The 23298-nt window shown below is 40.8% G+C and overlaps 1 protein-coding gene across 1 annotated transcript in view; it reads right to left on the bottom strand.

The window, feature by feature from the left end:
* Window positions 1–3518: 3518 nt before the first annotated feature.
* The window catches only part of TEX26 (testis expressed 26), a 57465-nt gene continuing 37685 nt past the window's right edge, over window positions 3519–23298 (bottom strand). Inside the window, exons 2-4 of the mRNA XM_023738543.1 lie at window positions 14202–14378; window positions 11573–11734; window positions 3519–3580 (exon numbers count right to left, since the gene is read on the bottom strand). Coding sequence (XP_023594311.1) covers window positions 3519–3580; window positions 11573–11734; window positions 14202–14378 — 401 coding nt within the window. The remainder of the gene's footprint in view (window positions 3581–11572; window positions 11735–14201; window positions 14379–23298) is intronic.

Raw genomic sequence — 23298 nt, 5'->3', positions numbered from 1 at the left:
GAAAGTTAAATAGGTGAAATAGAAGAAATTTCCTGACGCTAAAAAATGATCCCAGATAAGGCATATAGCCTCAAAAAAATTTCTAATTTAGTCCAAAGGTAAAGCGACAATATTATAAACTTTCAGGAAACAAAGAAACAAATAGGTCACTTACAGTAATATAATCAGACCAGTAACTGACTTATAAATAATACTCTGAACTGGAAGACAGTGGAACAATGATAATGGACTATTGAGACAATAGAACGAAGATCCAAGAATTCTATACCCAGCCAAGATATCATCATTTAGACCAAAAGAATGACATGTTGGACAACTAAAGATTCAGAATGTTGCCACTCTTGTAACTCATCTGAGGAAATACATAGAAAGTATTCTAATAACTCAGAACGTGAATTTCATGACATGGGAAGACAAGGGAGTGAAAGGAACAGTGATAGTTAAATGCAAATGGATGATACTGATAATGTGACTGAAAAAGACTTATTTAATCCAAAAAGTAAATTATAAGGAAGTCCCTAATAAAAGCTGGGAACAAATATTCCAAACTATCTCAGCAATGACGTGTGTGTGCGCGCGCGCATGTGCGCATGCGCACATGCCAGGGATGGAGTGGGAAGTACAATATGGAATGGAAAAATAAAAGATCTCAGTAAGCGGGAGGGGTGGGAATAATAGGCAAGTAAAAGGTACTGGAAGCATAGGAATTATGTAATTTTTATATATCAGTTGGAGAAATCTAAATTTAGTAATAACCATGTGGGATAAAAAATTAACTACTACAATAAAATAAAATATTAAAATAAAAAATAAACTCATCACAGGTTAGCATAAAAAGTTTTAAGAAAATAAGTATATTTTCCAAAACAAAATTTAGTAAGAAGAGTGACACTTTATTTTTTCACATCTCTTTAATGTCTGGCTTAACAGAAGACAAGTAGGGAAAAAAAGTAACTACTAGCAGAATGAACATAATGTATTTTTAAAATAGTGGAGGAAAGAAATGAAGAAAATTAGGAAGAGGAAAACTAAAAAGAGCAACTAGAGTAGCAAACAACAAACAAAAAATAATATAGAAAACATACAATCAAATATATCAAGCATGAACATTACTATGTACTGACTAAATTCTCCTATAAAATGACATAAGTTGTCATACTAATTATAGTACAAAATTCAGTCATAAGGTATTTTTAGAAATACATCACAACAAAGTTACAAAGAAAGATTGGAAATTAAGGAAAGGCAAGGATATACTAAAAAAATGCAAAAAACTAAATCAAAAAAGCCCAGCCTGACTGCAAATAATTTCAGTTAAAATGCAATTCGTGACAAAAGAACTTACAAGGACAAAAAGAAATAACATGTAATGAGGGAAAAAAGTTAATCAATAAACCCTGAATAAGTCACAAACCTTAATAGAAACATAACAGCAGCCAAAGATATAAAGCAAAAAAATCCTAAAAATACAGGGAGAAATTGATTGAAACATATTTATTGTGGAATATTTTTGACATTTATCTTTCACAATTTGACTGTTCAAGAATAATTAAGGCAAAGATATAAGGGATTTGAAAAATGCAATAAACAGACTATATTTTTTCTCTTCAAATATTCATGTAACACCCACAAAAATTAATCATATATTAATTAATTGATATATGATCAATATATGATATATTGATAAATTGATATATGATCAATATATGGTATACTGATAAAGTTCCCAAAGCAGAGATTTTTTTACTTTAGTCCATTCCAACAAGAAATCAACATAAGATTTTTTAAAATACTCTAATTATTGGGAAATTAATACTCCTCTTCCACGTAATTCCTGGTTCAAAGAGGAAATCAAAATTGAAATCACAAATTAATTATTGAAAAGGGAAAAGGAAAAAATATTACATCCAAACCTGTTGGATACAGCTAAAGCTATGATCAGGGGAAAATTGATAGACTTAAATAATTTTATTTGTTTAAAAATAAAGCTAAACTAGATAATCTTTATAAAAAGACGTGGCAAAGGCATCTGACCTCCTTTAATTTCACAAGGGGGAAGGAGAACCAAGATCAACAGCCCAAGGCTGATTCTATGAGGTGGAGATCAGACATATCTCCTCTCCAATCTTTTTACCAATTCTGACACCAGCTGTCCCTCCTACAGCACTCTCTACTTCTCTGGTGGGTTCGATAATTTGTGCAGTGGTCACACAGAACTCAGAGCATACTTACAGTTATGGGGTTTATTAGGGAAGTGACAGGTTGTAATTCATGTTCAGGAATGTTCAGGATACAGTTTTTCAATCAAGACAGCCTCTTTCAGCCATGTTGCAGGCAGGTCTTGCTCTGACCCTTGGCCCCTCGACCTGGCCTCTTCCCTGCTCAGGCAAGTGTTACAAAGCTCTTTATCTCTGACAGTAAGTCTCAGCTCGAAGTACCCCACTCCACCAGTAAGCCTCAGCCTGACGGCACTCAGCTCTAGCTCTATGGGTCAGCAAACCTAGCTCCACCAAGTGCCCAGAGGCACCCTACTCCACCAGTAAACCTCCTGCCTGAAGGCGCTCAGCTTTCTCACTCTGTGGGCCAGGAAATCCACCATGCAGTCTCCAGCTTCTGCTGCCACCATTTCTCTGCCGCTGCTTCTCACCATCTTTGGTGTTACAGCTCTCTCTCTCAGTTTCCTGGTTCTAGGAGCTTCTCAGTGCAGGGATCCCAGGTCCTAAGAATGTGCTCCACTCCTGGCTCTTCTTTCCTGGTGGTGGTGAGATCCTCCCTTCCTGCCTCTGGGTTGTTTCATTTTAAGCCTAGCAGGATGGCAAAACTGGTCAATCCCCTTGTTAGGGTTCCACACACCTTATTTGCATGCTACCACCCCCACAAAGGTGCCATGCATGTTATTTACATTATAAGCAAGCTATCCAATCCCCTTGGTGGGCCACAAACATCTCATTTGCATAGTCCCACCCAGTCATTTGGTGGGAATTACAAAAACTATGGCTAGAAGGGCCATATTAAGTAATTCACTACACCACAATCTTTAAATCTTAAACCTGCAATATTCCCTGAAGTCTTAAAACCAAACAATAGTTTAGCTCAACTAGTAAAAATGTCTGTCTTGAGCATTATGTTCTTTTGAGAACTATTTATATGGGATCAGATTGACAACAGCAACTCTAAAAATTAGATTGAAATCTTAGGGGGCAGTGAGTTTATGTTAATGGTGGAGGAACAGCTCAGAAAAGGGGGGTGAGAATGGTTACACAACTCAAAGAATGTGATAAATGTCATTAAATGATACCTGTAGAAACTGTTGAATTGGTGTATATTTTGCTGTGTATATTCTCAACAACAAAAAATAAATAAAATTATAAAAAAATAAAGCTAAATGAGATAACACAAAGACACAAATATCACAACATAATTCAAGCAATTTGCATCTTATTTTTCCATGATGACCAGGTTGGCCCTAGTGCTTCAGTTGCTTTTCAGATTGTCTTCATTTGATCTAGTTTCCTTTTTCATGTCTTCCCGTGGTCAGTGTCACAGTGAGAACGAATGAAGCGTTCAAGAATCTGTCTGTCTGAAAATTACAAAGAAAAAACAAGATGAAAAATTTCATTAAATTAAATGATAAATAGAAGAATTCTATCAGTGAAAGAGGCAAATATCTGATAATAGTGCTGTATGTACAAATTTAATAAGGCATCAGAATAACCAAAGGACATTATGTCTAATACCTAAAAAGGTATAATTACATAATTGTTGATTAAAAAGAGTAAACTTAATATTCAAGGATCCACAAGTCTTAATGGGAAGAGCATGAGTTTTAGAATGAAACAGACTTTAGGTTTCAGTTCTGTGCTGGCAAGTATTAGGAAGTCAGTTAACCTCTCTGCTTCTTCATTTCCTCATCTTTGAATACAGTCAACGGTAATTATCTTGCACAGTTGTTGGAATGGATTAGGAACACTATGTGTGAGGTACCTAGTAAGTGCCTGGCCCATAAAAGACACTGATACATAATAGTCTTATCCTTCATAGTGAGGAGCTCTGGTGATGCAATAGTAAAGCACTTGGCTGCTGACCAAAAGGTTGGTGTTTCGAACCCATCCAGCAGCTCTGGCTCTGTGGGAGAAAGACCTACGGGTCTGCTTCCATAGAGATTACAGCCTAGGAAACTCTATGGGGCAGTTCTACTGTGTCACATGTGGTCACTATGAGTTGAAATCGACTCCACAGCACATAACAATAACATAGTGATAAACAGTGATAGTAAACAAACTATAAAGATTATTGTTCTAAAAGTTTCACAACAGCCAAGATCGTTTTTTTCTACCCACCAATGTTGGTAGGCTTTACTAACCTTGAGTGATCACTGTTTGACCATGGGAAGCGCTTACAGCTAGCTCCCTGGCCTCCATTTCCTCATCAATAAAATGAGGGGGTCTTGTCTAGCTCTGAACATCTATTTTTCCCTAATCCTGATTACATATATTTTTTCTATTGTGGTAAATGTGTGTGTGTGTGTGTGTGTGTGTGTGTGTGTGTGTGTATACACAGATATGTGCTGCATAAGGTCTGTTTGGGCAACGTCCAACCGCATATATATCTGTGGTTCCATAAAGTTATAATAGAGCTAAGAAATCCTGATCAGAGAATGGGACGTAGGGGACATACTTTGCTAAGTATTGTAGATCCTATCTACACTATCCTATCTCACTAACTCCCTGGGTCCCACATCCACCCCAGCCCTGGAGAGGCAGGGGAGGACGGTCTTGGTGCATCTGCAGCTCAGCTGCCTGTCCCACCATACTCCCCTCAGACAGGGACCATGCAGACATCGCTGGAGCCACTGAGTGGGATGCCCCTCAAGGCTGCTGCTCTACTTGGCCAGGGTGCCCCGCACATCACACTCAGGCCTGAGACCATGGCTTCTCCTATGGTGGCGGCTGCTGAGTGGTCCAGGCTGCGGCGGTGGTGGGAGGAGGAGCAGAAATGGCATCGGGGAAGGAGGCAGAGGAGGGGCAGTCAGTGCTAGAAGAGTTTAAAATCCATGGTGGGGGGCAGGGAAGGCAGGCAGGGAGGAAGGGAAGGAAGTCAGCCGTGCGCCTGGAGGTGGCGGGCTGCCTGGCTGGATGGGAAGTTTGCACTGTGACAGGGGCTGGGTGTGGCTCTCGAAGACCGGGCAGTGACCATGCAGGACTAGCCTTGGTGGAACCAAAGTTTTCACACAGTGCCCTGGCTCAGCAGTGGTGGTGTGGGTCCCTGGCCTGCCCAGTGATCATCCTGCGAGCCTCTCTCTTGTATATAATATGATGTTCGCATAACATCCAAATCATGTAACGTCCTATTTCACAGAACATATGGTGGATGTTAAGCTATGCATACCTGTATATGTGTGTGTGTATTGTGTGTGTGTGTGTGTATATATATATATATATGTATATATATAGTTTGTGCTGTCTAGTCAATTTCAACTCATAGCAGCCCCATGTGACAGAGTAGAACTGCCCCAAAGGGTTTCCTACGCTGTAATCCTTAGAAGAGCTGACTGCAAGCCTTTCTCCCGACCAGCTGCTCCATGGGAGAAAGATGTGGCAGTCTGCTTTGGTAAAGATTACGGCCTTGGAAACCCTATAGGGCAGTTTTACTCTGTCCTGTAGGGCCACTATAAGTCAGAATAGACTTGACAGCAACAGGTATATACATATATAAAACAAAACAAAACAAAAAACAAACCTGTTGCTGTCAAGTCAATTCTGACTCATAGTGGTGACCCTACAGAACAGAGCAGAACTGCCCATAGAGTTTCCAAAGAGCAGCTGATGGGTTCAAACTGCCAACCTTTTGGTTAGCAGCCGTAGCTCACTGAGCTCTTAACCACTGCACCACCAGGGCTCCATCTATATATACAGGTATATATATGTACACATATATGTGTATATTTACCACAATAAATGTACATATAAATATCAAATATATATCAAAATATTTGCCATTTCAACATTTTTACATGTACAGTTCCATGACATTATAATCACATTTATCACGCAGCAATTGTCATCTGTGCAGCCAAAACCAAAAGGGAGGAAGAGTGCAAATGATCACATTATTAGGTCAATGTTGCAAAGGCCAGTTGAGGTTTATAGACCAGGGGTGTGAGTGCGTGTGTCTATGTTAATGTTTTCTTCTCACATATGTTTGCATTTATGTGTTTTTATGATCTCACATTTAATTTTGAACCATTACCATCCTACCCATACCTTTTCTGACCCTAACAGGCTCAATAGGCAACATCATAATAAATGGAGAAAATATTGACATTCTCAAGGATTTCATTTCACTTGGATCAACAATCAATGCCCAGAAAAGCAGCAGTCAAGAAATCAAATGACATATTGCATTGGGCAAAATCAAAATCCCATTGCCGTCGAGTCAATTCCAACTCATAGCAACCCTATAAGACAGAGTAGAACTGCCCCATAGGGTTTCCAAGGAGCGAGTGGTGGATTCAGACTTCTGACCTTTTGGTTAGCAGTCAAGTTCTTAACCACTGCACCACCAGGGCTCCATGCAAATCTGCTGTAAAAGACTTCTTTAAAGTGTTAAAAAGCAAAGATGTCACTTTGATGACTAAGCACGCCTGACACAAGCCGTGATATTTTTAATCACCTTACATGCATACAAAAGCTGAACAATGAAAAAGGAAGACCAAAGAAGAATTGACACATTTGAATTATGGTGTTGGTGAAGAATATTAAATATACCATGGACTGCCAGAAGAACAAACAAATCTGTCTTGGAGGAAGTACAGCCAGAATGCTCTTTAGAAGGGAGGATGGAGAGACCTCATTTCACTTACTCTGAATGTTTTATCAAGAGGGACCAGTCCCTGGAGAAGGACATCATGTTTGGTAAAGTAGAGGGTCAGTGAAGAAGAGGAAGACCCAAACAAGATGGATTGATACAGTGGCTGCAACAATAGGATCAAACATAGCAACAGTTGTGAAGATGGTGCAGGACCAGGCAGAGTTTTGTTCTGTTGTACATAGGGTTGCTATGAGTTGGAAAGGACTCGATGGCACATAACAACAACAAATATCTAAGTTCATTAATTACAAGTTTTACTTTCCATAAAACATTCAAACATAATTCAGCCAAATTCTTTGCCACTTTGTAACAAGGATTGCCTTTTCCCAGTGTCCAATAACTTGTTCATCATTTTTTTTTAAAGCATCCAGAAGTACATTTAATGTCCACATGTCTAGCAACATTCTGTTCAAGACAACAGAAGCTCTTTTTACAGGTCCTCTCACTCCCGAGTCTTCACCAGAATTACCTTTTTTTTTTGTTGTTGTTGGATGCTGTTGATTCAGTTCTGACTCATAGTGACCCTATATGACAGAGTAGAACTGCCCCATAGAGTTTTCTAGGCTGTAATTTTTATAGGAGCAGATCACCAGATCTTTCTTCCATGGAGCCACTGGGTGGATTCAAACCACCAACCTTTCGGTTCATAGCCAAGGACTTAACTGTTGGGCGACCAGGGCTCCTTGATTCATCTTTAATTTCCATAATTCTACCAACAGTGTCTTCCAGACATTCTAGGCTTTTACCTTAAAACTTTTCCAGCCTCTATCCATTATCAAATACCACAGCCACTTCCACATTTTTAGGTATTTCTTACAGCGGCACCCCATTTCCCAGGATTACTATTTGCATTAGTTTCCTAGGACTGCTATAATAAAGTATCAAAAATTGAGTGGCTTCTCAGAACAGAAATTTATCATCTTACAGTTGTGGAATCTAAGAATCTGAATTCAGGATGTCAACAGGAGTCTGAATTCAGGTTTGAAGTCTCTAGAGGAAGATACTTTATTGTCTCTCTCAGCGTCTGGTAGCCCCAGGCATTCCTCAGCTTACAGCTACAGCATAACTCACATCCTAAAGCAAAGCTAGAAAAGATACACTAAGACCTATCAAAAGCAGATCCTGAATAAGCCCAAGTAAGCAGACAAACTGTCAAAACTCTGGGGCTTGGCATTTGGGTGTCAGCCCCCCAGTACTGTCCTAATGGAAGCAGGAAAGCAGGAGCAGTAAGAAGAAACAAAAGGAAAACTATCCCACAAAGTCATCTTTAAACAACAACTTAGCTCATTTAATAAAGAACGTTCACCTTAAGCACTGCACGCTTTTAAGGAATTATCTATAAGACATCAGATGGACAACGCATTGAAACCAAACCCGTTACCAGTGAGTTGATTCTGAGTTATGGTGACCCTACAGGGCAGAGTAGAACTTCCCCTATAGGGTTTTCTAGGCTGTAATCTTCACAGAAGCAGATCAACAGGTCTTTTCTCCTGCAGAGCAGCAATTGCTGGTTCAAACCCCCGACCTTTCAGTTAGCAGTCAAGCACTTAACCATTGCACCACCAGGGCTCCTTTTAAGAGTTGAGTCTAAGTTAACAGTGGTGAAACAATATGGACAGAAACAGGGAGAATGGTGACACAATGGGAAGTATGTAACAATTGTCAGTGAACTATACATGTAAAAATTGTTGAATGGGTGTATGTTTTGTTGTGTGTATTTTCACCAAAAACAAAACAAACAAACCAATTAATCAATTTTAAAGAAGAAGAAACAAAAGCCTACTGGTCCTAAAGTTACTTGCTGGCTAGTAGATCATGTCTCATTGGCCTGGTAAGAAAAGCCCAGCTAGGTGGACAGATATTATTCACATCAAGGATCAGCTTACCCTGGGAATCTTGGAGAATGTCTATAAAAGTTGAACAGAGGCTGACAGAGCACTCTAAGGACTTCTTAGTTCACCGTTAGGGGGCACTACTAAAGCTCAGATTGCAAATGGCACACAGACAAGGAGACAGAGGTGCCCAGCTGCCATGATGGTTTCCATGCCAGCAGAGAAAGTGAGAGCTCCATCTGTACTGGGAGGCCCTGGGAAGATGGGGGACCCTGCTTACGGAAGACAGAAATACTTTCTATAGGGTCAAATAGATGTGGCTACTAAAGGTAGAAAGAGCTCCTTATCCAATGCAGAGTATGATGTAGAACACAATTTCAAATTCTCATGGAATCCAGACTTTCTGGAGCCATAGAGCCTAGATGAACCCCAAAACCATCACCCCGAGATAATCTTGAAACCTTAAACCAAAAATATCTCCTGAGGTCTTCTTTAAACCAAATAATAGTTTAGCTTAATTAGTAAAGAATGTCTGCCATGAGCATTGTGCTCTTTTAAGATCTATCTACGTGGGATCAAACTGACAACAGCAACTGGAAAGACAGGAAGATGAGGGGGCAGTGAGTTTATGTTAATGGGGGAGGAACAATTCAGAAAAGGAGGGTAAGAATGGTTGCACAACTTGAAGAATGTAATCAGTGTCACTGGATTGTACACAGAGAGATTGTAGAATTGATGTATGTTCTGCTATGTATAGTCTCAACAACAACAAAATAAATTCTTGAAAAACGCAGAAGATGATTTTATATGTCAATGAACCAAAGCTGGGAAAAAGACAAGGAAGGAAGTCCTGAGCTTCTTCATAGCTTCAGCCCCGCCTTTGGGGAAACTCGACCAGTAGACCTCAAAGAGCCTCCCAGTTTCCTTCTGAAGTGTCAAACTGGTCCAGAGGCATCTGTTAAGAGGAATGAGCCTCCCAAACAAAAGCATACCTCCATTTCTGGCGCAGAGTGAGGCAAAACATCTACTTCGTGTACTTCCCTGAAACCCAACATTCAAGCTCTTTTAAGGGCCTTTTGTCTGTGCGGAGAGTCTCTGGGTGATGCAAATGGTTAAGTCAGTGGCTACTAACCAAAATGTTGGTGGTTCAAACCCACCCAGAGGCTCCTTGGAAAAAAGTCCTGGTGATCTTCTTCCGAGAGGTCATGGCCACTGAAAACCCTAGGGAGCACAATCCTACCCTGACGCACACAGGGTCACCATAGTGGGAATCAACTCGTTGACAACTGATGAACTTGTTTTTAGTCTGTGAAGATGGAAAATACCACCTCCTCCCCTCCCCACCCGCAGCCACACTTCCCTTTTAGTCTTGCATACTGTTTCAGGAGCCCTGGTGGTGCAGTGGTTAAGCACTTGGCTGCTAACCAAAAGATTAGCAGTTTGAAAATACCAGCTGCTCCATGGGAGAAAGATGTTGTAGTCTGCTTCTATGAAGATGACAGCCTTGGAAACCCTATGGGGCAGTTCTACTTTGTCCTATAGGGTCACTATGAGTCCGAATCTACTCTACAGCAACAGATTTTTTCATGTACCTTAAAAGTCCCCTCATTCATTGCTTGAGGGATTGTAAAATGGTATAGCCACTGTGGAAAACAGCTTGGTGGTTCCTCACAAAGTTGAACATAGAATTACCATTGTTGTTAGGTGCTGTTGAGTCTGTTCTGACTCATAGTGACTCAACATATAACAGAACGAAATGCTGCCCAGTCCTATGACTCAGCAATTCAGCTTACAGGTATATACCCCAAAGAACTGAAAGCAGGGATATCAACAGGCACATGTACGCCAATGGTCGTTGAAGCGTTATTCACAATAGCCAAAAGGTGAAAACCGAAATGTTCATCTACAGATGAATGGATCGATGAAATGTGGTGTATACATGCAATGGAATGTGATGCAGCCATAAAGAGAAATGAAGTCCTGATATCTGCTACAACATGGATGAACCTTGAAAACATTCTGCAGAGTGAAATAAGTCAGTCACAAAAAGATAAATATTGTATGAGCCCACTTCTGTGAAATATCTAGAATAGGCAAGTGTATAGAGACTGAAGTTTATTAGCAGTTACCAAGGGTGGGAGCAGTTACCAAATGGCTGCAGCAATGGGCTCAAACACAGCAATGATTGTGAGGATGGCGCAGAAGCAGGCAGTGTTCTGTTCTGTCGTACGCAGGGTCGCTATGAGTTGGAACCCATTCGACGGCACCTCACAACAACAAAGGGTGGGAGGGAGGGGGAAAGAAGGAGTCATCGGGCAGGGGACCACTGAGCTTGGGTTAAGGCTGATGGTTGTACAACAACGTGATGAACGTAGTTAACGTCACTGAGCTGTATACGTAAAAAAATGTTGAAATGGTCAATGTTTTGTTATATATATACTAACCACAATAAAAAAATAAAAAGGCTGTCACAAAAAAAGTACCACCAAACGGGAAATAAAGAGTAAACAAAACCAAACCATGGAACAGTAAAAACACCCACTGGAGAAAGCAATTAGCTGTAAAAAAAGATAAGTCGTCCCGGCGCGGTTCAGCCATAGGCAAAATGAGACTGGGAGGGAGTGAAAAACCCTATGTCACCTTTTTAATAAGCGGTAGTGTGTATAGTCACTGAGGCCTCTCTTAAGAAAACATTTCCTTTCAATGGACTCAGGTTTGCACAACTCAGTGGGATTTTTTTTGGAGGCAATATTTTCCTTTTTGTGGACATCAAACTCCAGGGGGCTAGAATGGGAACAACTTCTATTTGGCGTGAAGCAATTTATTATACTCAGCAAAGGCATTAATAGCAACTCAGGACCTCCCCTTACCTTTGTAGGAAACCTTATTCAGGTACTCTGTGATCTGAGAGGGGTTAAATGAGTTTAAAATCATTAAGAAATCCAAGTAAGCATTCCCATAATGACTCTGGTATGTGGTTTGATTCTTGGTAAGCTCCTGATTCCTCATGTAGCTATGGAGCACAGAAGGAACTATGGAAACACATAAGGGAAAAAAAGAAATAGAGGTTGTTACCAAAGCAAAGAATTCTTGCCTTTATTTTTTGAACACACCTTTGGCAGCCCTGAGTCCAACTGTGAGCTAAATCAGCATACTTAATGATACTGCAAACTAAGAAATGGCATTAAATGCTATTAATTAAGGGTTGTGGTCCCTCACTGGTGCAAATGGTTTACACTCGACTACTAACCTAAAGGCTGGTGGTTCGAACCCACCCACTGATGCCATGGAAGACAGGCCTGGTGATAAAGATTACAGCCAAGAAAACCCTCTGGAGCTCAGTTCTACTCTGTTAAACATGGGGTTGCAATGAGTCGGAATGGGTTTGGGTTTTTTTTTGTTTGTGCAGATCTATTGGAACTTCAGGACTGTTCCTGTTGAAAATGGTAGCCATGGAAGACAATGGCCAGAAGGTTGAGTTTGACCACCATTTTCAGAAAAGAAGTTCTTCGTGAACTCTGCTCTTAAGCAGGTGAGTGTGATAGGATGGTAATACTGACCAACTGCTTAATAAGGAAATGCGTTCTGTGATGGTTAATGTTATGCATCAACTTGGTTAGGCTGCGATACTCAGTGATTTGGCCAGATAGTGGACTGGTTGTTGTTCCATAATGAAAGGTAAGTTAAGGTAATGTAATTACTTTCCATGCTATGATTTGATGTGATCAACCAATCAGTTGAAAGGGGAGTTTTCTTGGAGGTGTGGCCTGCCTCCAGTATATAAATGGATGTTCTGGCAAAGCACCCTGTCTCTCGACCCTGCGCTCTTCTCGTCACCTGACCTGTGGTTCCTAGGACTCAAGCCTGCAGAAGTCTCCAGCCTGCCAGCTGACCCGTGGATTTTGGATTCACCAGCCCCCACAACCCTGTGAGCCAGCAGAGGTCTCCAGCCTGCTACTTGACCTATGGATTTGGGATTACCAGCCTCCAGAATTGTGTGAGCTATTTCCTTGAAGTAAAGATATTTAAATATACATCTCACTGGTTTTGCTCCTCTGGAGAACCCAGACTAAGACAACGTCATAGAAGCTTCTTTTTCTTTCATGACATCCCTTGTGTAGACTTGACACACTAAGAGACTTCCTTCTAGGGACCGAGACATCTTAGGATGGGCAGTTTGGAAGAATGAAAGCAGCTTAAGTCAATACTCATTGTCCACTCAGACTAACGGAGGTATGGAGGTACAAGCAACCCCAAAATCACTTATATTTCATTCTGAATATTGTTCATTTACTGTGACTTATGATGTGAATGGAATCTTTATGAAGCCAAATAATGGAGGCATGATATGAAAATCCAATTTCTACCACCTGCTCAATCTTTGTAAACCTTAAAAAAAAAACCAAACCCGTTGCTGTCAAGTCAATTCCGACTCTACAGATACCTTAAATAACTGCTTTCAGTTCCAAGTGTCCCCTCTAGAGGGAGCATGGCCAAATGGAGGAACCAGGCTGGTGAGGGGACTTGAGTGTTTGTAGGGTCTGGAAATGCTTTAACTGGAGACGAGAAGACTTAGAAGGCACATGATAAGGTTTCCATAGAATAATAGGAGTCCCTGGGTGGTGCAAACAATGAATGCGCTCAGATGCTAACTGAAAGGTTGGAGGTTTGAGTCCTCACAGAGACGCCTTAAAAGAAAGGCAATCTACTTTTGAAAAATCAGCCATTGAAAACCCTATGGAGCACAGTTCTACTCTGACACGAGGTTGCCATGAGTTGGAATCCACTCAGTGGCAACTGGCTTTGTTTTTGTTTTTAGTAGAATAATAGATTTATAATAGTTAACCTCCGTTCGAAGAAGTAGAATCATTGACTCAATGTTTTAGTAAAGAATATTCTATTGAGGACTGTTAAAAGGTTGGAGCTATCTGACAAAAGAAGGAGGCTGCCTTGGGGGATGGAGCCCTCCGCTGAAGAGTTTAAGCAGGGATGCTGAAAGGGGTCCTGGTGGCACAACCATGAAGCTCTCAGCTGCTAACTGGAAGGTCAGTGGTTCGAACCCACCAACCACTCCATGGGAGAAAGATGTGGCAGTCTGCTTCCATAAAGATTACAGCATTGGAAACCCTATGGGGCATTTCTACTCTGTCCTGTAGGGTCACTATGGAATCAGCTCGATGGCAACGGGTTTTTTGTTTTTGTTTTTTGTCCTTCTTTTGATTTTATAACGGGGAGCTCTCTCCTAATCCCAACAATGACCCCTCCCAGGCAGAATATGACCTCAATTCACAACATAAGCAGTCAGTTCTCTTCTGAAACTTACTTGTTCCCTGGGTTTGAGGCTAGGCACCATAGAGGCATAGTTTTGATTCCATGCAAGTGTCCCTGGCATTCTCTCCGACTTATCAAGATTGCCTGCAAGCACCTTATGTATTGAATACTCTTGGAGTGAGGGCATAGGATGTATGAAGTTGTTTTAAAAGCTACAGATATCCTTACCTATACCCTGAGAAGCAACTGGCCGGCTTGAGTAGCATCCATATTTGAAACTAAAATCCTGATACTCAGGCATTTTAGCTGGAACTTGGTAATTCCGTCGAAATTCTGTGTCTTGAGGTCGGGGAAGTGACTTTTTCCATTCAAGAGACCCTTGAGAACTTTTCTTAAGCTTCTGAGCTGGGTATGGAGGTAGAAATGGAAGACAATAATTAGTCCTTGTAAGCCAGCCACTATTTGTCTATCAATCTGTCATACTGTAGTGGCTTGTGTGTTGCTATGATGTTGGAAGCTATGCCACCAGTATTTCAAATACCAGCAGGGTCACCCATGGTGGACAGGTTTCGGTGGAACTTCCAGACTAAGACAGACTAGGAAGAAGGATCTGGCAATCTACTTCTGGGAAAAAAAAAAATTAGCCATTGAAAACCTTATGGATAGCAGTGGAACATTGCCTGATATAATGCTAGAAGATGACCCCCCCAGGTTGGAAGGCACTCAGAATACGATTGAAGAAGACCCTCAATGAGATGGATTGACACAGTGGCTGCAACAATGGGCTCAAACATAGCAACAATTGTGAGAACGGCGCAGGACTGGGCAGTGTTTCATTCTGTTGTAGAAAGGGTTGCTATGAGTTGGAACAAACTTGATGGCACTGAACAACAACGACAAGCCATTCCTTTTTTTTTTTTTTAGTATTGTGTTTTCGGTGAAAGTTTACACAGGAAATTAGGTTCTCATTTAACAATTTCTAGACATCAGTTACATTTTTCACAATATATCAGCATTCTCATTATTCCCATTCTGGTTGTTCTGTTTCCATTAATCTAGCTTCCCTGTCCCTCTTTGCCTTCTCATCTTTGGTTTAGGGTAAATGTTACCATTTTGTTTCATTTCGATGAAATTATTTTGAGGTAGACAGTACTTATGGATGATATTATTTATTTTTTGGGCCAATCTGTCATTTGGCTGAAAGATGACTTCTCAGAGTGGTTTGAGTTCCAAGTTTAAAGAGTATCTCAGGGTTATAGTCTCGAGTTCATCTAGTCTCTGCCAGTCCAGCAAGTCTGGCCTTTTTTTTTAGGAATTTAAGTTTTGTTCTACGTTTTCTCCCATTGTATCTGGGACCATCTATTGAGTCTCTGGTCAGAACAGTTGGTAGTGGTAGCTGGGCGGCATCGGTTCTTCTGGTCTCAAGGTAGGTGATGTTGTTGTTTATGTAGACTGTTGCCCTCTGTAGACTAGTTTCTTCTTTAAGTCTTTGATTTCCTTCTTTCTCTTTTGGTCCAGATGAGTAGAGACCAATAGAACAACAAGCTATTTATAAGGAGCCTTGGAGGTGTGATGGTTAAGTGCTCAGCTGCTAACCCAAAGGTCAGTGGTTCAAACCCACCCAGCAGCTCCGTGGGAGAAAAGACCTGGAGATCTGCTCCTGTTAAGATTACAGCCTAGAAAACCCTGTGGGGCAGTTATACTCTGTCACATGGGGTCATTATGAGTAGAAATTGACCACTTGTTGGCACCTACTAACAATAACAACAACAGCTATTTCTAAGTAGCATCATGTTTTCATTCCATTCGCTTCTGGCAGTAGCTTCCAGCTGATCGCACTGACATCCACTCTCCTTGGCATTTAGATGTACAGAGCACATACTTCTCATGGCAACTACAACCAAGAAGTAATTTGCTACTTTATCAGTCACAGGAAGTATATGCTGAGATGATTAGAAGTAGTTTCTAATAAATATATATGTATGTCAGTTAAGAGTGCCCTTTTGTTGTGTTCAGTGGGTAGAGAATGCATTTCTGGGGTAAGGGGCAGAGTGACAGATTTTGGATAGGGCTAAAGGAGCCCTGTGGCACAATGGTTAAGCGTTCAGCTGCTAACCAGCTGCTCCGTGGGAGAAAGTCCCAGTGATCTGCTCCCGTAAACATTACAGCCTAGGAAACCCTATGGGGCAGTTCTACTCTGTCACATGGGGTCACTATGAGTCAAAATCAAAATTGACGGCACCCAACAATGACAAGTTTGCCATGTAAAACACAGGAGGCCCAGTGCTATGGATTGAATTGTGTCTCCAGAAAAGTAATGTGGAAATCCTAACCCCTGTAATTATAAATAAGACACTGTTTGGAAGTAGCGTTTTTTGTTATGTTAATGAGGCCATACTGGAGTAGGATGTGTCCTAAACCCGAATCCCTTCTGAGTGATGTCTCATCAAAAGAGCAGAATAGACACACATGCGCTCGTTTGCGAGGAAGAGGCCGTGTGAGGAACTGTCTACAAGCCCAGGAACGCCAAGGGTTGCTGGCAGCCACTAGAAGCTAAAAGAGACAAAGAAGGACCTTCCAGTAGAGCCAATATCCCAAATGTGGACTTCTAGCCTCCTGAACTGTGAGAAAACAAATTTCTATTCTTTGAAGCCACCCACTTGTGGGATTTGTATTAAGGTATCCCTAGGAAACTATGACACTCAGATTTGAATTTCAGACAAATAATACTTTTTTTAGTATAAGTATGCATAAGTATTTGTCATTTATCTATTATCTATCATTATTCAAATTTAACTGGGCAAACCCTAGATGGGGCAGTGCAAATCAGCCCCATTACCTGGAAAGCAACCACTTGAAGCTCATACTTTACTGGTGGAGGGGTTAGGTAATATAATTTTCATTAGTGGACAACACCACCATTGTTTTGTTGAAATATCTCTGTTAACAAACTTTCGTTAAATATGCAATCATTAAATATTTATGAGGATCTGACTAAACCACCAGTTTCCATAAACACTACCAGATTACAGAGGAGAGAGGCACAAGCCATGTTAGAATAAATTGACCTCTAATTCTTGCTACAAAGTGTTAATTCAGAGGCACATCATCCAGCACTGTCTTTATTTAGAAGGACAACAATGTTAAAAAAGTGTGGATTTCGTGAGCAGTATCCAAATAGTGCAAATTATTACTGCTGACACTGAACTCAAGTCTCCTTTCAAATTAGTTTTTTAGTAGGTCTTTTAAAAATAAATTCTATTATGCATTGTATATCAAATGATATGTAATTGCATCTACTGCAACCTGAGAGTATTTTAATATTGATGTTTAAATTTGATATCTGTCTAGACCAGCACAAGAGAAGAGGGTCCCACAATATGTTGCCTGTGAATTAAGATGACTAAGGAAGAGAGGACGTGGGTTCAATGGCCCTCATAAATGACCTCATAAGTGTCCAAGGAAAAGGTGAGGTTACAATGAGGAAGGGACTCTACCAAAAACCAAATCCATCACCGACAAGTCGATTCCAATTCATGGTGACCCTATAAGACAGAGTAGAACTGCCCCATAGGGTTTCCAAGGAGTGCCTGGTGGATTTGAACTGCCAACCTTTTGGTCAGCAGTTGAACTCTTCTTAACCACTACGCCACCAAGGTTTCTGGAAGGGACTCTAGGGCACACAAAATCAGGGCACCCCTTAAAATATTTTAGCAAATCATCTGGTATTGTTCCTAGGAAACTCCATCTGTAGCTCGACTCTTGCAAATTACCAGTAGCTTTATAGGAGAAAATCCCATTGAAACACTGGACACATGTTCTTATCTCTCTCCTCATTCAGTGGCAAATGTTTTTAATTCCTACATGTATTCTGTGCTATTCTCCTGTTGATTCTAACACATAACAACCCCATGTGTGTAGATTAGAACTGCACTCCATTGGGTTTTGATGGCTGTGACCTTTTGGAAGCAGATTGCCAGATCTTCCAAGATGTCACTGGGTGAGTTTGAACTGACAACATTTAATTAGTAGCCAAGCACTTAACCATTGTGTCACACAGGTATGTTGTTATTGTTGTGTGCTCTTGAGTCTTTTCTGACTCATAGTGATCCTATAGGACAGAGGAGAACTGCCCCATAGGGTTCCCAAAGCTGTAATCTTTATGGAAGCAGACTACCACATCTTTCTCCCGAGGAGAACTGCTGACCTTTCAGTTAGCAGCCGAGCGCTTTAACCACTGTGCTACCAGGGCTCCATTCACCCATGCATATAAGTTACATATATATTTAACCTATATACCAAGACTAAAGATATTAAGTCATTGTTTTATCTTAAGACAACCTCACGCTAGTGTGATTAGAAAGGTGTATACAGAACAGATATGGAATGTGATAAGTCTTGCAACCTCAACACTTGAAAATGTGGTTCGCATACAGAGATATACATCAGAATGACCTGGGAAGGTTTTTTTCAAAATATATCTGACAAACCTCATCCCAGATATTGAGACTGTCTAGAAGTTGATTCCAGGCATTTATAATGTGCACAAGAACCACTGACTCAGAGCTTTGAAAGACGTGCCACAGAAGCCCAGAGAGAGTGTGGTGAGCTCTGTTGGGCACGAAGGACGACAGGGACTCAACAGGAGGACACAGAGAAGGGCATGCTTTGACAATGGACCAACAGCGGGTATGTGCAGCGTGGTCTGCCTTGTGGAAGTGCAAGATATTCAGGGAGGAGCAGTTGAGGTGAAGCAGGAGAGGTAAGTTGGAGCCAGACCGGAAGGGGTTGCTCCATGTGAGTTGAAGTGGGACCAGTATAGAAGTGGAGAAATTGGAATAGAAGACCCGGGAGAGACAAAAATCAGGACATAGACTTACTGTAGTAAGGAGCCCTGGTGGCATAATTGTTAAGTCCTTGGCTGCTAACTGAAAGGTTGGCAGCTCGAACACACTCAGCAGCTCCACAGGACAAAGACCTGGTGATCTACTCCTCTAAAGATTACAGCCAAGAAAATTCTATGGGGAAGTTCTACTCTGTCATATAGGGCCACTATGCGTCAGCATTGACTTGACAGCACCCAACAACAACAGATTTACTGTGAGTTTCTTTAAAGACAACAATAAAATTTTATTCTTCACTGATCCTCAATTGTTATCACAGTAATAGACCTCATTAAATATTACTAAATTATGAGTGAAGAAAAAAAAACTAGAAACATAATTGCTATGGATTAGCAATGAAATCTCAGCCAAACTTCAGTGGCTGCATATGTGATATACGCTTAAGGTAACTCGTAGTAAACTGCATATTGTTCATTCTGTAGTGTGGGCTTAGTTCTTCTCTACTTGTCTTTATAAAATTTCAGGTTCATGAGCTCCTTCTGGCATTATCAAGAAGAAAGGTTTCTGAAACAAGGGACCCAACCAAACTCTGAAATCTCCATAGTGTTCTGAAGTCTGGACAGACAAGATAAACGTAGCTACCCTGGCCCAATGCCAATCACATCCACAAGGTTTTGGCCTCTCCCAGGAGGCTTTAACTCATCAGGAGCTCAAATCCTGTTTTCTTTTTCACGTGATAAATGTGATACTACACTAGAGTGAGTGAGGCATTGGTGGTTCAGTGGTAGAATTCTTACCTTCCTCTTGGAAGACCCAGGTTTGTTTCCCAACCATTGGCAGCGACCACCTGCCTGTCAGTGGAGGGTGGTATGTTGTTATGATGCTGAGCAGGTTTCAGTGGAGCTTCCAGACTAAGATGGACTAGGAAGAAGGGCATGGTGATCTATTCTGAAAATCAGTGAATGAAAACCCTATGGATCACAACAGTCCAATTCCCAAATGATTATGGTGATTGCATAGGGCCAGGCAGCATTTTGTTCTATTGTGCATGGGGTTGTCATGAGTCAGGGGCCAACTCAACATCAGTTAACAACAACAGTGACGACAAGGACAAATAATGTAGCAAGATCAGTTGCTGGCAACTGGACTAAACCAAAGCTAAGAAGTTTCCTCAATACAATCAAACACTTTGAGGGACAGAGTAGCAGGAGTGGGGGTCTGGGGAGCATGCTTTCAGGGAACATCTAGGCCAATTGGTATAACAAAGTTTCTTAAGAAAATGTTCTGCATCTTACTTTGGTGAGTGGTGTCTGAGGTCTTAAAAGCTTGCAAGTGGCCATCTAAGATGCATCAATTGGTCCCAACCACCTGGAGTAAAGGAAAAAGAAGAACACCAAAAACACAAGGAAAGTATTAGTCCAAGAAACAGAAAGGGCCACATAAACCAGAGACTTCATCAGCCTGAGACCAGAAGAAGTAGATGGTACCCGGCTACCACCAATGACCACCCTGACAGGGAACACAATAGAGAGTCCCTGATGGAGCAGGAGAAAGGTGGGGTGCAGAACTCAAATTCTAGTAAAAAGACCAGACTTAATGGTCTGATTGACACTGGGGGAACCCCAGAAAGCACAGCCCCTGGATTCTTTATCAGCCCAGAACTGAAACAATTTCCGAGGCCAACTCTTCAGACAAAGATTAGACTGGACTGTGGGACATAAAATGGTACACGCAAAGAGTGTGCTTCTTAGCTCAAGTAGACACATGGGTCTAAATGGGCAGCTTCTGTCCAGAGGTGGGTTGAGAAGGCAGAGAGGGTCAGGAGCTGGTTAAATGGACATGGGAAATCAGGGGTGGAAAGGAGGAGTGTGCTGTTATAGTATAGGGAGAGCAATTAGGGTCACGTAACAATATATGTATAAATTTTTGTATAAGAGACTAACTTGAGATGTAAACTTCCACTTAAACTACAATAATAAACAGAAAAAAAAGATCAGTTGCTGGGGGAAAGATAATATTATGAGCTGAACCCTCATGAGACTTGTACTCAGTACACAAATATATAAAACTGGAGTTCTGAGGAGAGGTTTGGGGAGGAGATGCAAATGTGGAATTTCTTAGTTAGCAGCCTAGTGCTTAACCGTTGCACCACCAGGGCTCCTAACTTCACAGTAAATCTATCTCTGCTCCCTTGTAAATATGATGGTCAAATTTTCATTAGACCTTTAAGACATTCAGTGAAAATAGAGACAATGCAAGAACAGATGAAAACTTGTAAAAACTATCATTAACACCCTAAAATTTATAAGAAATCACTGCATCCATAAAACAAGATGCTGTTTATAAAAAAAGAAATAACTATAGAGAGGAAAAAAGAGAGCTTGGAAATTAAAAACGTGAGAGCTGAAATAAGAAGCAATAGAAGAGTTGGATAAAAAAGTAATAAATTTTCCAAATAAACAAAACAAAAATGCGAAGAGAAAAATACCAGAGAAAAGGAAGAAGATTAGAGGATTGATCCAACTAAAGGGAGTCCCAGAAAAGAACAGAGACAAGAAATGAGAGACAATACAAAAAAATACAGGAAAACATTCCCAGAATGAATCTCCCGTTTGAAAAGACCCCTGAATACCCAGCATAATAAATGACAAAAGATTCTTATCAATGCATATAATGGTGAAATTTCAGAACGTCAGGAGTAAAGAGAAGCTCTTAAGAGCTTCTAGGAGGGAAAGGCTATTCAAAAGGATGAGGATTCAAAATGGCATTGATCTTCTCAGTAGCAATCCTGGATTCTAGAGGGTATTTGGAGGAATGAATTCTGAGGGAAATGATTATCAACCTAGAATTCTATACCCAGTCAAACTATCAAACAAGTGTAAAGAAGGAATAAAAGACAATTCTAAATAGGCAAGAACACACTCAAAAAGAACCTACCATGCACCCTTTCTGAAGGGGATCAGCAAAAGGAAGGTAGAAGGACAAGAAGGAGGCAAATGTGGATTCAGGAAATAGGGGATCCAACACAGAAGAGAGGCAAAAGAATTCCCTAGGAGGATGCAAAAAGGAAGTGCCAAGGCAGAATGGGGCAGCAAACCTACAGAGCAACCAGTTTAGATTAGAGGAGAGTGGTAGAGGACATCAGAACGACCATCTCTAGGGCAAATACTGAAATTGATAAAATGTTTGAAACTGTGTTTGGGGAAAAATCTTGGTAAGTGTGTGACAAAGTATTTGGAAAAAAATTAGTGACAGACACGTAGAAAAACTAAGCACATGGAAAAAAGGTCAACTATTAACTCTAGTAAAAGTGAAATAAAAGGAAAAAGGAAACACAACCATAGAATACCACCTGGCTTAGCACTAAATGCTTATATAATCATACTAACATGTTGTTGGGTGCAAATTTGTAGCATAATTATATGCAGAACATGGATGGATGGGGAGTGAGAAATAGTTATTAGAGAGTTAAATCCTCAACATAATAGGAAGTAAAAAATAATGTCTAAAATTAAAGAATCAAAAAATAGCAGTATAAGCACATTATTTAAAAATATGGAGGATCTTGTGAGAAGAAACAGTTAAAAGGATTGAAATTGATTCCCTATGGGAAGTAGGACTAGGGGTGGACGGTGGGGTTGTTGTGGGGGGCGGGGTGTGCTGTCCAGGAACTGCTGTTATTTCATTATAAGCCTATAAGCAGCCATTTGATTTAAGTAGATGCATGCATTAGTTTGAAGGAGCCCTGGTGGTGCAAATGGTTAAGTGCTCGGCTGCTAACCGAAAGGTTGGTGGTTTGAACGCTCCAAGCAGCTCTGTGGGAGAAAGACCTGGTGATCTGCTCCTGTAAAGATTACAGTCAAAAAAACCCTATGGCGAAGTTCTACTCTGTCACTTGGGGTCGCCATGAGTCAGTATTGACTCACAGCACCTAACAGCAACATGTATTAGTTTAATAACAGTAAATTTTAATTTTAAAATTAGAAAATGCGAAGTTAGAAATTAGAAACAGCTTGTGTAATTTCTCTTAAAGAAATTTTAGCTGTGAAGGAGGTAGTGTGAAAAGAGGAGCCAGAGTGCCTGGGTTCAAATCCCAGCCTCCACTGGTTACTACCTGCATCAATCCCAGGCAAGTTGCTTGACCTCTCTAAGCCCCAGATTCCTCATCTTTGATTGGGGATAATGACTTCATGGGTTGTTGTGAGAAGTAAAGTTGTTAACTTATGAAAAACACAGTGTAAGAGCTCAGGGAATGTTAGCAGCTTATGAAGGGAAGCAGAGAAATGAGGCAGTAGCTAAAGGGAGATGTGGGGTCAAGGGCAAGCCTTTGCTTTTGTTTTAGTTTTGTTTTTTTAATAAGAGATACTAGAGCTGATGTGTGTGCTGGTGGGATGGGATTAGTAATTTAGAGATAGAGAGATTGTGATGGAGGAGAAAAAGATGTATAATAGGAATAGAAGTTTTCATAAGGGTATGTATGC

This window comes from Trichechus manatus, unplaced genomic scaffold, assembly GCF_000243295.1.
Source record: "Trichechus manatus latirostris isolate Lorelei unplaced genomic scaffold, TriManLat1.0 scaffold00118, whole genome shotgun sequence".
NCBI classification, from domain to species: Eukaryota; Metazoa; Chordata; class Mammalia; order Sirenia; family Trichechidae; genus Trichechus; species Trichechus manatus.
The sequence above is the reverse complement of the archived record's forward strand: the minus strand, read 5'-3'. Positions and strand labels throughout refer to the sequence as shown.